The 17,265-nt window shown below is 43.5% G+C and overlaps 2 protein-coding genes across 4 annotated transcripts in view; one reads left to right on the plus strand and one right to left on the minus strand.

The window, feature by feature from the left end:
* The window catches only part of map1lc3cl (microtubule-associated protein 1 light chain 3 gamma, like), a 3,989-nt gene extending 1,185 nt beyond the window's left edge, over window positions 1-2,804 (minus strand). Inside the window, exons 1-4 of the mRNA XM_008420407.2 lie at window positions 2,728-2,804; window positions 562-785; window positions 398-453; window positions 202-308 (exon numbers count right to left, since the gene is read on the minus strand). Coding sequence (XP_008418629.1) covers window positions 202-308; window positions 398-453; window positions 562-619 — 221 coding nt within the window. The 5' untranslated portion in view covers window positions 620-785; window positions 2,728-2,804. The remainder of the gene's footprint in view (window positions 1-201; window positions 309-397; window positions 454-561; window positions 786-2,727) is intronic.
* Window positions 1-17,263, plus strand: part of LOC103471420 (flocculation protein FLO11) — a 17,590-nt gene extending 327 nt beyond the window's left edge. The window contains exons 1-4 of one of the 3 annotated variants that reach the window (XM_017307149.1): window positions 2,859-3,437; window positions 11,000-11,219; window positions 11,586-11,741; window positions 12,590-17,263. In XM_017307149.1, coding sequence (XP_017162638.1) covers window positions 3,198-3,437; window positions 11,000-11,219; window positions 11,586-11,741; window positions 12,590-15,099 — 3,126 coding nt within the window. In that variant the 5' untranslated portion in view covers window positions 2,859-3,197 and the 3' untranslated portion in view covers window positions 15,100-17,263. Of the gene's footprint in view, window positions 1-2,858; window positions 3,438-10,999; window positions 11,220-11,585; window positions 11,835-12,589 lie in introns of those variants that run through there. The other 2 variants (XM_008420408.2, XM_008420409.1) reach the window with 2 other exon arrangements.
* The last annotated feature ends 2 nt before the right edge of the window (window positions 17,264-17,265 follow it).

The raw sequence follows: 17,265 nt of genomic DNA on the forward strand, positions 1-17,265 counted from the left end.
CTTGCTGTTTTTTTGGTAATAATTTAAGGTTTTTTGGTGTCTGGAAAATGAGCCATTTTGAAAACTTCATCGCCATCTACAATAACTCTTTAATTAAATAGGTTACAACAACATTTTATGTCCCATTGTATCAATAAAGTATTTTTGAATTTCAGTGTCATCCTACAGGCACTGCACCGTTACCTAGCAACAAAGGTTTACCTGAGAAGGCAGAGGAACTGACCCAGCGTTAGCTCAAAGGGAACCAGAAACTTTGTTTTGTCCAGCAGTGGGAGGGTTTTCTCTCTGATGTAACGTTCAACTATCACCTGAGCAAAAAAAAAAAAAAAAAATACAACTAATAGTTAGAAAGAACCTCCCAAAAAACATGAGTTATGTGTGGAAAATGTCAACTCACAGGCAGCTTGTTGGGGAATTTAGACAGAATATTGCACACTTCATCTTTTCTCGTCGCTAAATACAAATGAGAAGGATTATTTTACACAATTTAAACCATCATCTAAGCAGCATGTGCGGAGTTTGGCGTTTTGAACCGATGCAACAGGACTAAGCGAGTCTTACCGAGGCACTTCCTCTGCTTGAAGGGCGTCATCTCCATGGATTTCTCAAAAGGAGCCATGTTTGCTCGTCGTTTGGGACGGTTTTGGAAAGGCCAATGGTTGGAGAAGTAAGCGAACCTCAGCGAGCTGCAGAGACCGCCGAGGTTTTATAGCCGCAGAGCAGGGAGGAGTCCGAAGACGAGGTCCTTGTCCTGGTGGGTGAGGACGCCAGAGAATCACACTGTCCTGCAACGGAGCATTTTCACATCAGCGTGAGACTTGAAAACTGCTTTTCAGGCACACAAGAAGAAGGGGATAATTAAGGCAGCCCGATGAGACGACTGAAGAAACTTCCTGAACAACCAGAAAAACCTCCTGAGACCATTCTGAAGCTGAGAATTCTCGACCTTTTAACCTCTGCAAGTCCGTTTTTAAAATGATGTGCACGTAAAAATCTGAAAGTGAAGCATCTATTCGTATTCAGCCGTCCTGATTTGATACGTTGTAGAACAGCTTTTGGTAAATTTCCTGCCTTTCTTTTCAAAGTAGCTGAGCTAAATCAGAGAAGATGTAGAGGATTTCTAAAAATCTATTTTCAAGTGTTACCAAAGACTCTCACTGGGATTTAATATCTATACTTAAGGGACTAAGCTGCAACATTTTCCATCACATAAAGATTAACTTGTGTATTTTCATTTAGTGTATGCTAAAATGGCCAGATTTTTATTTTAGAGAGACAAAAGTAATTTGAAAGGACACAGAGTTCCAATCAGGTGGTCTGTCGTGGTGAAACACCGTCCTCTGCTGGTTGAAATTGCGAACAAGGTTAATTGCGATTTGCACTCGGGAACTTTGCCAAAATTTGTCCAACTCTACCCCAACTGACCACTAGGGGTCAGCAGTGCATGGGAATAACGATATTCCCAGTAACTGGGATAATAAATGTACCTGCAGACTGAACACGAACCGCCTTTGGATTCACTTTTATCATGGTTGATATTCGTTGTGTGAATTAAGGCAACTTTCTCAGCAACACAAACTCAAAACCTCCAGATTAAAATACTTACAACATTTATCATTATTATTAATTAACAGTGGTATTAATCACAGTTGGTAGAGCTGTTGCCTTGCAGCAAGAAGGTTCTGGGTTCGATTCCCGGCCCTGGTCTTTCTGCATGGAGTTTGCATGTTCTCCCTGTGCRTGCGTGAGTTTTCTCCGGGTACTCCGGTTTCCTCCCACAGTCCAAAAACATGACTGTCAGGTTAATTGGCCTCTCCAAATTGCCCCTAGGTGTGAGTGTGTGTGTGTGTGTGCGTGGTTGTTTGTCCTGTGTGTCTCTGTGTTGCCCTGCAACAGACTGGCGACCTGTCCAGGGTGACCCCGCCTCTCGCCCGGTACCTGGAGATAGACACCAGCACCCCTCCCGACCCCACTGAGGGACAAGGGTGTAAGAAAATGGATGGATGTATGGATTATTTAACAGTTGAACTAATAGATTTAAAGTGATGCTTTTCCACTGATGTGGTCAGTGGGTGTATTGAGCAAAAATATCGGTAATATTGATACCAAGTTCAGATCAATAACTTTAGTTTCAGATTCCATCTTGAGATTTTATAGTTTCTCGTCTCTACTTAAAAAAATGTTTCGATTTGCTTTCAAATTATATTTTTTTACACTTTGTTTAGGGACACAAATCCTGCTAATATGTTATTTAAGTATTTTATAGACACCTGGACACTTTGTCTAAATTTTGTCTGAGGTTTGAACAAAACAACTCAGAAGAAAAAACTGCACAAACACCTAAAGGTCAGAAGTTTTATATCAAACTTTATAAAAAAACGTTTAGAAGTCAGCATTGATATCAAACATATGAGCCATGTTTTGGTATCACACTATGCCAAAATATGAGGTGCGCCTCTAATCAGAGCAAACAAATGCATGCCACACTTTTCAGAAAATGTGCAATTTTCCTTTGACTTCACGGCATATATGCACGTTGTGTTTTTCATAAAGCAGTTTTTAAAGATTTTTTTTAGATTTAATTGAGAGAGACTGAAAAGCGTGTTATTCAGCCAGCTATAATTCTCATTAGACTCCACCCCTGAGGGGAGGTATAGTCAAATCATTAGTATATAACATTAATTGAATTAACAAAGAAATTCTCCAAACAGTTTCCTCTGTTGTTACTTGTGGTCAAATTCCTGCACACTATAGTCGGACATGCGGGGAGGTTTCTGTGCGTCCATTCGAAAATCCCGTCCGTCCAATCCGTACGCAGGTCCGGACCAGTGGCTCCTCCTCTCCGCCGCCAGCTCCCACATGTATCTCCCCTCTCCGTCTGTTGCATTGTCTCATTGGGGACGCAGCGCACGAAGTCCAGCGCACTGATAGGAACACCGGAGGATGTCAAAGGAAAGTCGAGCCCGGGACCGATGTGAGGAATGAGTTGCTGAGGGTTTGGACTGATTGGTTCCAGTTTGGCTGCAGTCAGGGTGAGAGCTGCCTGAAGCTGCGCGGCTCTGCACAGATGGACAGGGCTGCATTTCAGTCAATCAAAGCTATGTTAGTGTCGTTCGTCTGGAGTTGCGTGGCTCTACCCGGAGCTGCACCGTAAATCCCGGTCCGAAGCCTCATTTCTGCCTCCGCCGTCTAACAGGATGGCCGCACGCCGCGGCTGCGTAAACTCGCTCTGGTCGGGCACCGAGCGGGTCCGCATCGGAGAGCGCCTCAAAGCGACGCTGGCGGGGGTTCTGGAGCTGGAGGTGCTCCGGCGCAAACACCTGGAGATTGTGGACGCCGCGCTGAGGGAGCGGGCGCCCGGGGAGCCCCGGGCGGAGGAGGCGGAGAGCGCCGCGTCGGATACCGAGCGTGGCTCTGCGACATCCCGCAGGCAACAGGTCAGTCAGTGCGTCTGTCAGCTCGTAGCCCGGGTAGCGACATGACGGGGTTATTAAATATGAATGCTAGTTGGCGGTGATCTGCCAAAGAGCCGGTCCCTCTGCGGCTCAGTGGGCGGGTTTTAGGCTGCGCCTGGAGCTCAACGGAGCCGCTTGATTGAGACCGAGCCAAAGCTCATCCGAGCATGGAGGCTGGTTATTAGACTGAGTGGGGGTCACATGGAGCAAATGTCATTTAGGTCAGGGGAACCAGAACCAGCTTCAAGGTCGAGAGCAGACCCTGCTGGTCCATCTCGACTCTAAAAGTCACTTTAACATCCTGTCTGAATCTAAAGAGGCTAGAGGAAGGACTGATCCATCACTCAGCAGTTTTCAGATCATTGGAGCTTTATGGCCAACTGATTTTAAACATCAAGTTCTTTGCAAAAAAGAACAGACTATAGATGATTTCACTGGAATTTTATCAAAACAAAAGTGATGCATAACTGTGAAGTGATGAAAAAACGGCACAGATTACATAAAAATCTTGAACGTGTGTGCAGCCCCTCTGAGTCAATTCACTGCCAGCTTTTTGGGTTTTGTCTCTACCAGCTTTGCACAAGTAAAAACTGAAAATGCTGCTTTTTTTCTAATGCAAAATGACTTGATCTCTGTCATCTTGGAGGGAAAGCATCACTAGCACTGTCTGAGGTTTAACACCCTGATCCAACACACCTGAACCAAATGTCTGAATCCCGTCATCACCGTAACATTCATCTCTGCAGAGACAAGCCATTCATTTGATTTTGAGAAAGGATGCATCTGCAGTAGCTCTCGAGGAATCAACCAGGACATTTGTGTTTGTTCTGCTGGAAGGTGATTTTCCGTTTTGCTCTCAGGTCTTTTGAAACTTCTAATGGTTTTTTTCCCCCCAGGATCTTACAGGGATTGCGTGTTCAGGTGTTAGTTTTCTTTCTAAATGACTCTCTATGTTGCTTGGCATCATGAAGATGCTGTTTTGTTCTCTAAAAACCTCCGAAGCCTTTACAGAACAGCTGGATTCATCTTGAGATTAAATCACACACAGACGGATTCAGAAGTTGGCTGCAGTACAGAGGACAATTGCAAGCCACACTTTTCAGGGTTTTTGTTTGTAAAAATGTTGAAAACAACGTATCATTTTCCGTGAACTTCATAGTTTCGCTCTGTTTTCTCGTTGTTACATAAAAATGTTAACTTGTTTCCCTTTTCCTCCAAACCTGGGCCTGGAATATATGCTGCTGTTTACGTGTTGAGAATGAGGACAATGTGGGTCGACATGCAGGACAGAAATCTATCCATGGATCAGTAAATTATTACATCAATTTCGCTGAAGACGGAAAGATGATGGTGGATTTTGCTGGAAAACCTCCAGTAAAAAATACGGAGATGTTTTAACGTTTTAAAAAGTCAAATCTTTTTAAAATGTTCAAAAGATTTGACTTTTGGTTGATTTCTTGATGCCATCGCAAAACATCTCATTTTTACTCTAAAATAAAAAAATAAGTAGGTATTCAAAGGTACAATATGCTGAATCACAATATCAGTTTGCAGCCACAAAGCTTTGGTAGATATCTGTTAACTTATTTGTATGTGCCGTGTGTTGGCACTCTGCAGCTGGATGGGCTTTCACTGCCCTGTTTGCCCACACAGATTTATTAACAGTAAAGGTCATGGATAATGATGAGAACCTCATGATAACAGAAAAGATAGAGATAAGTGAGAAACATGGGCTATTTGCAATGGATATCCTCACCAGTAATATCACATTTGCATATTTTACTTATATTTTGTAGCTGAAAGAAAATTATTGATGCTTGGCTTTAGAAAATACATTATATTTTTAAATCAGTAAGAGCTTTTTAAAACTAACTTCTACTGGATTTACTGTACGGTTATAAAATGCTGTTGCCTTTTTTTTGTTTTGTGATATCCTTCTTTTAAAAATGGATGACTTCACAAAAACAGGGATACATCGATTTATGTTTTTTGTTTTTTTTCTAGTTCTGAGTTCACCATGTTGGACAGAAATCGTAGCGCTGCGCTGCTTTGGAGGAAAAACCTCTGGATTGTTTCCAGCAATCGATTAATTCCCAGGACAAAATTCCAAACTTTTTTTTTTTATAGCTGCAGCTTAGGCAGATTAATCAGTAATAAATTCACTTTTTCCTTTTCTCGCTTTGGGAACTTCCTGTTCTGCAAAGTGACCGAGTTCTGTGAAAAGATCTCCATGCAGGAATATTCCTGTTCACGACAAAATTCACCGTCAGGGCCGTCGTCTTTGTGGCTGAACCTCACAGAGGATACAATTAGACAGCAGTGGATGTGGTGGATCAGTTCGTCATGGATTATCTCCGGATTATCTCTGGATCTGACAAAGCAATGACATTACAGCTCCGCTCCGTGTTTGCCGGTTTCTCTTTTTAGACATGGAATCAGCCGCCGGTGGCTACAATAAATACCATCTCGCCGTTACTCTGAGCAGATGATACTTCATCACGGTCACTTTGAACAAACTGTTATTACACCGTGAGTCACATTAGTCAGCAGCCTGCAGAATACTGATACATATAAACACGAGATCTCCTGTGCAGAGCGCTGCTTGTGGCCGCAACGTTACGATAAAGTCGCATCTCGGAGCTTGATTTCTGAACAGTGCGAGGTCTGAGAGTGGGCATCTGGATGGAAGCTCGTCTCCTTTTGTGCAGCCTTCCTCGCCACCCACCAGCCAACATCTTCTCCGTGGTTCTCCCTCCCTCCCCGGCTGTGGTGCGGAGGGATCCTGCGGGGAGGCCGGGCAGCAGCTCTCATTCTCACCTCCGAAGGGGGAGCTGCTGGCCGGGCAGAGCGGCCTGGCTCTCTGCCCTTTGCCCCCGTCGGGCCCTTTCCTTACATCTATGCAACGTTTGCATAAACGGGAATAAAAACGGTTGTAATTGTTGCAAGGGAGGACCATAATTAGGTGAAAAGAAATTACAGAGAAAAAGGGAGATTTAAAGTGCAGCGGCGGCAGATTTGTCTCTATCATTTACTGTATGTTGTAATCTGTGGGTTTGGTTTTCAAAAGAATCTTATTTACTCCAGGTTTTTGGTCTGAGATAGATCTTCCAGAAGAATAACTTTGTTCCCAAACAACGCTGGCCGAAGGAAGGAAATGTGCGTTTTGTGACTGAAACATGCTTCTTATCTTTTGACTTTTTCTCACTTGATAGCAGCTTGAAGCAGCTCTTCTCGTCTTTGAAATGGGTGTCAAGGCCGAGTTGGAATCCTCATTGTTGCTGTTCTGTGTGCAAAAATAAGCGTTCCCTCCGAAGATAACAGAGAGATGAAGGGAACACGATGCAGAGTCTCTTAATTTGCATTGGATGAAAAGGGGATGCGTCCACCTATAATAAATTCACTCATTTTAAAGGGCAAATCTTAAATCTAGAAGCAGAAAACCTAAAAAAAAAATCAACCAAAATATGAAAGGTATACAGACAGAAAATAAACCTGCAGGAAGCATCTCTCTGTAAAACAGAATAAACACACATAGATGATGACATAGTGCAGCAGAGCAAATCTACCATTTTTTGTAAACACAAAAACAATTTGTTTTTCTTTTCTGAAGGAAATATGTCAAATGGATGTGTGGCTCTGAGATTCCAAAGGTTAAAGGTCAATACTGATGTTTTTCCTCCATTGCTGCAGGAGAACTGGGTTATATTTCTGAAAGTGAGAAGGATGAACTTTTCCTTTAAAGTAGTTTCTCTTCTGGAAACGCTTTTTGTTTCTGTATGTCTAAAAGAAATGAGAACTTAGATTTAAAATCCAAAGCTAATGTGGAACTGCAGGTTTTGTTTGTGAGCATAAAGTTTCTCAAAACAGAAAATGAATAATTTCCTATGGTTTTAAGATTTGAAAACATTTGTTGCCATCCATATATTTTATTATTAAGTAAAGCTGTAACTACTGTCTAGAAATGCTCTTTATTTTTACCCACAATAATGAGTTTTTCACCTATGGTCCTCTGACTATGATGGTAAAAAGCAAACAAATACAAGAATATGAGACAAACACACAGACATGAGACTGGACTACACAGAAAAAGACAACGAAACATTACTGCCTATAGAAAATAGAGACAATACCATAAAAATAAGCAATACAACACAACAGACACAGTTTCTTTAGTGTTGACAGGAGTTTAAATCAGCAAGTCATTCTTTCAATAGTTTACAAAAGCCTTATAAATTAATCAGTTTCTTTCCTGAGCACATCTCTCTGCCAGGCTGACTGAGTAAAAGCTACTGAAGAAAGTTTTAACCCGACTTCATCCTCCGTACTGGATAAATCAGCATATAATCTTCATAATAATTACGCTGATGCGTTTCGCTATTCTGACCTCACTGCCTTGTTTTTGCTTGCATTTATTCATTTTCTTTAACATATTTCTCGACTTTGCACGCAGAAATTATTGTGAATTATTAGCTTTGCACTTTGTTAGGAAAAATGCACACAAATCGTGTTAATATGTTATTAAAGTATCCCTAGTCAGGTCTTTTTCTCAGGTTTTCAAGAGTTTATAGCATTTTCTTTTTTATATATACTGAATATGTGTGAAATTGGAGCAACATTTAATGAAGACAACAAACCAGTTATAGGGATAATTGTGGGATAAAGCCCTATCACACAATTATGCTTTTTGTGCTTCTATTGAGGGTTTTGTGTCCTAAAACAAGAAATTGGAAGTGTCCCTTTACATGGGAGGGACGTTACTCTGACTTGTGGAGTGAGGCGTCTTTTGTCTCTCATTTTTTTTTTGCCTCTGGGGGTTTTTGAGAGGGAGTCTCTGCAGCTAACAGAGCAGCTCTGAAACGTTGATCCTTGCAGGTTCTCCGTCTGCAGCCTGAACGCAGAAACGCAGCGTGGGCCGCCTTTATATTCCAATATGACATTAATAATGCATGAAACAATAAATAACACGCTGCATGGAAGTAAAAAAAAAAAAGGCTCTCCGCCCTGCGACAGCATCATCATCATCGTTGTGATCATTCTTCTTCAGGCTGTGCCGCTGGTGACGTCACGCACCTGTTAGGAGGAGGTGAATTGCATGTGCAGCTGCATTATTGTCCAATCGACCCGCGCATTTTCTGCAAATTGCTCCAACGGGGAGCTGAGCTCCTCCCTCACATGAAGCAATATCATATTACAGAGCTCAGCGCTGACCTCCTATCCCTCTGCTGTCTTATAATCTGATCACTGTGTAAGACTATACCCCATAATGTGCAATGCATTATGATGTCAGGATGGTTTTTCTGCAGATGCTGATGGGTTATTTCGCTGAAACTTGTGTTAAAGCAACCCAGAACGCAGGCTCAGATGTGTCTTCATGGCTCAGATGGGAGGGTGCGCGCGGATCCAGGCCGAGGATGAGGGAAATATTTCGGGCCTGCATGTTGTGCGGCTCTGAGTCTGTGTGGGAGGCGAAGCGAGCAAGAGTTAGAGAGCTGTAGCTATGGTGAGTCGGGGGCAGCGGGCTCTGAGGATATTAGAGAAGTGGGTGAGATGGTGGCGGCAGCGGTGGGGATTATTTGTCGAAGGGAGCGTGGGGGGAGGTGGGGGTCCTTCAAGATGCCCTTCTCTCCTCGCCCGGCAACCGCTCCTTCCCTCCCTCCCTCCCTCCCTCCTCTGCCTTCACTCACTCAGTGACTCACTCTGCTATTCCTCTTTTTTTTTCATGTCCCTCGCACTCGTTTTGGTCACCCACGAGAAACATAAAGAGCTGTTAGCAAAGTGATAAGAGGAGAGGGGGGTAAACCTGAGCTGGATCAGAGGCTGACATTCTTTCACCCACTTTTTCCCGTCCGTCCCCTCCTCCTTCCCTTCTGCCGCTCTGACTGCTCTTTGTTACATCATCTGTCCTCTCCCATTATCTGCTGAACCCCCTCACACACCCACACCCGCCCCTCGTCTCCTGTCACCCCAGCAGTGAGTCACTACCTGTATTGTTTCCTCAGTAACCACTCACAGTGTTGCTCTTGTTTGGGCTCGATCGGACTCATCCCGCCGCTCCTGCCTGGTCTCCTGGAGGGCTGGGTCGGGGATATGGAGGGTGAGGGGGTTTACTCTAGTGAGCTATTACTAATCTGGTAAATGGAGGCACTTTGCTAACCTGACAGCTGTTATTCCTGCTTGTTCTGCTCAACGTGGAGTGACCTCATCGGAGACATGGTCCTACACGTCTCTGAACTGTAGAAGACATGCAAAGTGAGCTCATTAAATAGTTGAGGAAGGTTTCAGTTTGTTTTCTGGTAAAGTCTCAAAAGATGAAGCAGAAATTAGTCAGTTTCCGTTTTGTCTTTATTTACTGAAGTTTCTCAGGGTGGTTGTTATATTTTCTACTCCTGATAGCGCTCCAATTGTTTCCAAATATTCCTACTTAATTGGGGGGTTTTTTGTCAGTAGTGGTCAATAATTTTCTTTTTCAGCGTGTTTTATTGTAAATTCACATAGTTGACCCACAACAAATATAAAATATGAAGTAAAGGGAAAACTGTACATGGCTTCCAGTTTCTTTATTTTCTCTTTTACAAATTATTTGAAAGTTGTAAAAGATTTCAGATCTTTTTTTTTTATCTGAAAAAACAAAAAAGATCGGAAAATTAAAAAAGTATATATATTCATGCAGTTTCAACATCAACTCCCAGATGTTGGGTGCGTCCTCTCAGCATGATGCTGTCACCACTGTGTTTTACAGTGAAGATTGTGTGTTAGATTTCCATAATATGTAATGTTTGCTGGTCAAAATGAAACAGTTTTGGTGACCAGAGTTCTTCCTTCCACGTGTTTGCTCTTTCTAAAACTGTTTCAGGGAAAAGCTGATTTCGTATTTCTCTAGAGACGAGGCTCTTAATGTGTGTGTAAAAAGCTGCCTGACATCTAAATGTAGGGGCATGTTTGAACCAGTTTTCATGGGAAGATGACACATCCAATTATCTTGGACGCTGATAGGGATCACTACAAAGAGCACAGCCAGCTGCATGTGAACACTAATTTAATTGAGAGTGTTTCTTCTTTAGCACCAAGTCTCCACTCTGACTTGCACGGCGACCCTTTAAAATTTTAAAACATTTTAAAGCTTTTCTTGGTGCTTTTATGGGTCAAAAGGAATTGAAAACTGAATTTTATTTAAAGTTAACCTGCTTTTTGTTGGGTGTAAGTTTGTACTAACAGCTTCCTGGGGTCTCACACTTCTTTCTTCAGTTTCCTGAGCACATGTTGCAATATAGACCTGTCCAGGGTGACCCCCACCTCTTGCCCGAAACGTTAGCTGGAGATGGGCACCAGCAACCCTGCCGACCCCACTAAGGGACAAGGGTGCAAGAAAATGGATGGATGTTGCAATATATGTTGTCGTGGTTCAGATCAGAAAATGAGGGCAAAAGCAGGAAAAAAAAGTTTCAAAATGCCTGAGCAAATATTGATTAGGACCACTTTAAAAGATTACAAGACAGCCTGGCTCCTTCGAAGCAGCTAATCTCATTTTGTTTTGTTTTTTTCAGGCTGCCTCCCGCTCAAACACAATGGGGTCCGGCTGTCAGAGCAGTCCAGAGGAGTGTCTCAGTAATTCGGGGGATGTGACCATCCAGTCTTCATCTGGCAGGGGGAGTAACTCCCGGTGGTCCACTCTCTCCTGGGACGCCTCCTCAGATCTCCTCTCCCCTCCGACCCCAGACTCCGGTGGTGTGGTTCACCTGGACAGCGACTCCAGACCCAGTTCAGGTAAATACACACCCAAAACACACACCCCGTCGGCCGCAGAAGTGGGAGATAATGACCAACGATTTGTCGCCTTCTGGTATAAGTGAGAAATTTCCCATTAAACATTAACCACAATCTTTCTTTAGGTTTATTTACTTGAACTCTGGGTGACTTGGCCCTGACTTGTTCAGTTTCTACTTTTTTTTTTTTACTGTCTTTGTTAAACTGTTTAAAAAGTCATAAACACTGGCACTCTTACACTTCTTAGTTAAGCAGTCAGTGCACACCCTTCTGTTGGAATTTTAATGTTTCAGTATCTAGAGGTGATGCATTTTTAACTAAAAATTAAACCTATGCTGGTAAAAACTGCCCTTTTCTATTTTTAAGGTTTCTACTCTGTAAGTGGGAGCTCTCTGTCGGACTCCTGCTACTCCGTGTCCAGTGAAGCTGCCCATGTTGCACCGGTGACCCCTGCCAGACCCCCAAAGTCGTGGGAACAAGTTCCTGCTTCTGCTGACAACACTGACACCCTGTGGTCAGAAGGTGTAGTGCAGCTGCAGCAGCCTGCGACGGACGGCAGCCCAGAGGAAACCGGACCAGCAGAGGATCCGACTGCACCTGCTCCAGATGATCCAGGTGACCTTTTACAGGGTCTTGCAAAAGTATCCACGGTCCTCGATCTTTTTATGTGATAGGCAAACACAGAGTAGTGTAGTAATAGATTATTCTACTCATTATTTCCACTATTAATCAATAAACTGGACAAAAAAAATTAACATTTTTTTTTATTTAACCACTTAAGACTTTTCATACAAATTAATAATTCAGATACTTTTTAAATAATACAATAAACATATTACTGCTTAAAATACAATAAAGTATTTTTTAGGGTATGCTTGATCATTTATAGCAAATGATACATCTGCAGCTATAATGTCTTGGCTCAATTACTCAGTGTGTTGTTCTTTCAGCACATGAGATGTTTAAGTCTGTATTCTCTAGTTAACAATTAATCAGTTACTAAATTGGATTCATCACGATTAATACGATTAATCGTTTTAGCCATAATTGTCATGTTCAAAGACTCTCCCACCTGTTCTCTAGCAAACCTCTGAGGCTTTCACAGAAAATGTAGATTTGTCTTTTGCTAGCTTTCTGAGGTTAGTTGTTGCACTGAAGTTTGTTAGCAATATCAGAGGAAAGTGGACTGAATTTTTCTGTCACTACATTAATTCTCAACTTTATGTTAGTCCATCACATAAAATCTCAATCTACATTGAAGTCTGTTTTAATGTAATAGTAATTGCAAGCTTATATCTGCAACAACCTGGATGATTTAACTGAAAACTATAAAACTGTAATTATTCATGTTTTTCTTCTTGTCTCTACAGCTGTTCAGGAGATTGATGCCTCTGGTCTCAGCTTTCTGTCTGATCTTTGCACGGTGGTCGGTGACTCCCTGGTTTCCTTCATCATCCCCCTTCTAAATCCCTCTTCATCCCCCTCCTCTGTGCAGCTGAAGCCCCAGTTGGACCCCTGCTACTGCACAGACCTGGTGTCTCGTCGAACCAAAGAGGTCTACTCTTATCCAAGCCCGCTGCACGCCGTCGCCCTCCAGAGCCCCCTCTTTACCTCCCTGAACCAAGAACAATCATCCTCCACAACTTCTGAAGGAGTCCAGGACGATGAGATTGCAGAAGCGAACCCTGACACTGCCCCTCTCCTGCCTCAGCAGCCTCCCACTCCGGCCTCTGTCACCCACCTGGAGCAGTACATTGCTCGGCTGGCTTGCCAGTACCACCAGCGGGTGAACTCCTCCACCTCCGATCTCACGTCACCTGCTGCTCCTGGTCCAATCCCACAGAGAGGTCCTTTCACTCCTGGAAAAAGTCACGGCTCCACCCAATCTCTATCCGCCTTTGAGAGCCGCAATACACCTTCCACCCAGCCGGATGGAAGCGCCACTCCTTGCAAGTCCCTGCTGGGAAACTCAGCCAGAGTCAGCCTCAGCGCTATGGGGAAAAAGGCCACCAGGAATTCAATCAACCTGGGTAATCTCCCTTCAGCGACCGGAGAAGATTTAAGCATCAATCTGCATCTCAACCTCAACTTGAACCTGGCTCCAGGGTTGAACTCTAACCGCGGACCCGCCGACGCAGCCAAAAACAACAGCAGTGGAGTCATAAAGAGTGATGTAAACATGACTTCGACTGCATCTTGCAAGTCTCTGTCATCTGGCACTCCCACCCCAGGAATCAGGTCTCGTTCTCGGATCTCAACTTGTCCAAGCAGCCTGAGCCACCGCAGTTCCCTGGAGGTCCCGCTGAGCTCGGGAGCCACTCCCGGGTTTGGATCGTCTTCCTTCTGTCGCTCGTTGGATTGGAGCACTGGCGCTCCGCCTGAGGTGGGACAGCCAGTTTTTGTGTCAAACACGGGATCGGCTCCTGGATCTCAGCGCAGCAGCTTGATCCAAGAGTCTTGCTCCAGTCCCAAGCTGAGCGAAGACTCCCCCATGGTGGGGGAGATCTCGCGCCTCTCGGGTCTGTCTCGGGCCGTGGTGGTGGGACTGATGGAGCAAGGCGTGGAGCTGGATATCGACTGCTTCCAAACGGATCCTGCGGGTGCGGTGAGGAGCCACAGTAAAACTCACCTGACTCCGCAGAGGGATCCATCGCTCGACTACGGCAGGATGATGGAAACCACCCCGCAGCGGCCGATCCAGCTCTCCCTCAGTGTCACCCACTCCCCTCAGTCTCAGTCCAGCCTCACCCCTCCTCTCTCACACTCCAACAGTCCCATTCACCCATACCAGTCCATCCACATCCCTCCCCCTCCTCAGTACACCTCACAATGCCACTACCAGCACATCCCCTCTCCGTCTGATCTTCCCTCGTCTACAGCCTCTTCCCCAGCTTCACACCCCACCCCAAGGGCTCGCTCTCCTCCTCGCCCCCTCAAGCCATCACCAATGGGGGCCACCCCGCTCTCAGTTTTCCGACGGGATTCCCCTTTCCAGTGCTCCCTGCCACACAACAACCGAACCTCCTCTTGGGAGCAAGGAGGACTCCAACCAAGAGGTGGCTCGCTCCGACATAGTGGCGGAGGAGGTGAAGGTGGTGGCAGGTGGAAGAAGGTGGAGAGAGATGGGCTCTACAGGGGGAAACACGCCTCCCATAAGCTGGTTAGGGCCGCTACTGTAAGCAGCTACGCCAGGAGAGAGGACTACAGCTCCGTTTGGGCCGAGGAGGCGGCCCATACACCCAGGAAGTCCTCCAGCAAACTATGGAGGGGCTTTGAGGGACGATTGTGGAGGAAAGAGTCTGAGACTGAGAAGGAGGAGATGGACAGAGCCGAGTACGGATATGGCTGGAGCAGGGGGAACATCGGAAGCTGGAGGAGGGAGCACCGACGAGCCAAGGGATCTTCTGACAGGAAGCCAAAGGTTGATCACTCCCCTGTCTTCTCCAGGTCGAGAGGGAAGGAGGACGGGGAGAGACGCAGCTCCAGCCTCCGGCTCTCCAGAAGGGCTCTGTTCAGGAGTGAGTCGCAGGGTCTGTTGGTGCCTCGGAGCCACAGGGAGGAGCTGGCGAAGAGGGGCCACTGGGTCTCCTCCTTCGACGTGGCGCAGGGCGGCACAAGCAGAGACGAAGGCGTCAGGCTGCTGAGAGCCAAGGAAGAGGACAAGCGGCTGTCCTCCACCGCCAGCCTCTTCAACCTGTCTCGCTCCCAGAGCCTGGAGGGCAGCTGCCAGTCACTCTCGTCTCTGTCCTCGCCGTCGTTTTCCCCTTCCCCTCCTCCACGGCTGCCACTGCAGCGCTCTCGGTCGCTTAGGGATCTGGGGAGGAAGGTGTTCGGCTCCATGAGGTCTCTTAGTCTCAAACGAAAGCCATCCAAGAAGTGACACTTGTACAGCCAACGAACCTCATGTTACATTCAAAACACCGTTTGTGCTTAGTATTATATCTGATTTAAAGGAAGTGCCATCTAGTTTTGTTTACTGATTATTCAGATCTCTGATGCTGCCTACATGAAAGATCCTCTCTGGCACATAAAGTCTTTCCAACTTGCCATTACAATATCTTCATTCCTTCTACTAATAATCTGGTAAATTTGAACCAATATGGCCACTTTTGACATCCTCACAAACTAAAGGAAAAAGCGACAAAATGCTAATGGGTTACTTTGTAGCTGCGTTTCCATTACAAATGTTCGCAAAACTTTTGATATTCTGCGAATGTCAAAAAAACCACAATCTCTTTCTTATTTATTCCACTAAATAAGAAAGGCAATTAAAATCACACACGGATAAGTTTGTTCAGCTAAGTCATTAAAAAACCATCCGCACCTTGATCATCCAACCACTTCCTCTTCTTCTTCTTCCTCGTAGTTTGTGCCGGTGGGAACGTCCGGTTTTTGATCGTGTGACTCGTGTGACGCAAAGAAACTATCTAGTTCAGTTTTGTGAGATAAACCATTTTAGATACGACCAAAAAAACCCACCATATCGTAGCGGCAAAACTTATAAACAAATGAGTTTGTTCGAAATTGACGCGTTTCCATTAAACAAATTTGTTTTCAAAATGTCAAATTGCACAATTATATGGTAAACGGAAACTCAGCTTGTGGATCAGTAAACTTATTTGTTGGGACTCCTGGTAACGGTGAGTAAAACTTTTATTGCAGCAGCACAATTTCACACCAAACATTTAAATTTAATATATTTATTGGAGAAAGATGCATATTTGTCCAGCTATTTTAGGCGGTTGATACGGATCTACTTTTCGTTTTAAATTTGAACAAATGTTTGGACAAATTAATGTATTTTAATGGGGAACATTAGTAACAACACAAAGATTATATAACAATCATAATTTTTGCTTTCTTTTTAGTAATTATTCAGTGACTTTAACTCCAAAGCATACCTGGCTTCAGACAAACCTGCATTTAGTTGATTTGACTAAATAAAGCAAAAGTTTCTCAAATCTTTTCCTTTTTGCTGAGAACAGTTCAGAAAGTATCAGTGGAACTACCAAAGATATTTGGAAACTTAATGGCTTTCCTTTAATAAAACAAAACCATAAAACTATTCTTATGTTTTCGTTCTAGTGATTTTCACAAAAATATTGCAAGATTAATTTGYTGAGCTGGTAAAATAAAATAAAAAAATTCACAAAAGATTTTGTGTTTATGATTTAGAAAAATAGGTGATGCATTTGCATTAAGAGGCTCTTGGATCATTTGATCAGCGTAAAATAAAAATTAGTATGAAATGATATATGCTTAAATGTAATAGATTTTTAGGGAAACCAACAAATGTACCGGCACTGATTTTAACAAACCTTTAAGTTTCAAACTGTAAACTTCTTTCTAAAAGTAATATTGTTTAAATTCAGAGATGATTTACAAAAAGTACCATAAGTTAATTAATTATAATTACTTAATAAAGTAAATCACATTAAATATATATTTTTTCTTATCTTTTAGAATAAAACTGTGCTACTGCAATAAAACTGTTAATGCATCTTCGCCCAGATTTGTCTGAATAACCAATTCATACGTTTGTGAATACTGACCGAATAACTATCTTTAAAAAAACAATGCAATGGAGGAAATGTCCAATATTTTAAATGAGTGTTTTTACTGGAGGTTTTTGATGTTTCAACAAAATCAGACGAAAAAAAAAAAAACTCTGGGAAGCTTTTGTGGTTCAGTTTTATCATTCTGAATATTAACTCTACTAGCTATAAAAAGCTTAGTTGCATAATGCTCCAACTCCCCTGTAACCATGAGAATGAATGTGTGCACACATACTCCCCGCTCTGCATGCTGCTCTGTGACTCGTTCAGTGATAATAGCTGTTGTGAGGATGTGATATTCTTTAATAATTGGCAATACAGCCTCTGAAGTACAATCATATTGGCCAGATGATGACCAAAACCAGGCAAATACTCTTTAACTTGATATTTTGCTCAGGACTTTGAAATGAATATTGAATTATTAAAATAATGAAGAGTTGTATGAGAATAATTTGTGGCATATGATAAATAAAATAAGCTGATAAATGATG

Source organism: Poecilia reticulata, linkage group LG10 (genome assembly GCF_000633615.1).
Source record: "Poecilia reticulata strain Guanapo linkage group LG10, Guppy_female_1.0+MT, whole genome shotgun sequence".
NCBI lineage: Eukaryota > Metazoa > Chordata > Actinopteri > Cyprinodontiformes > Poeciliidae > Poecilia > Poecilia reticulata.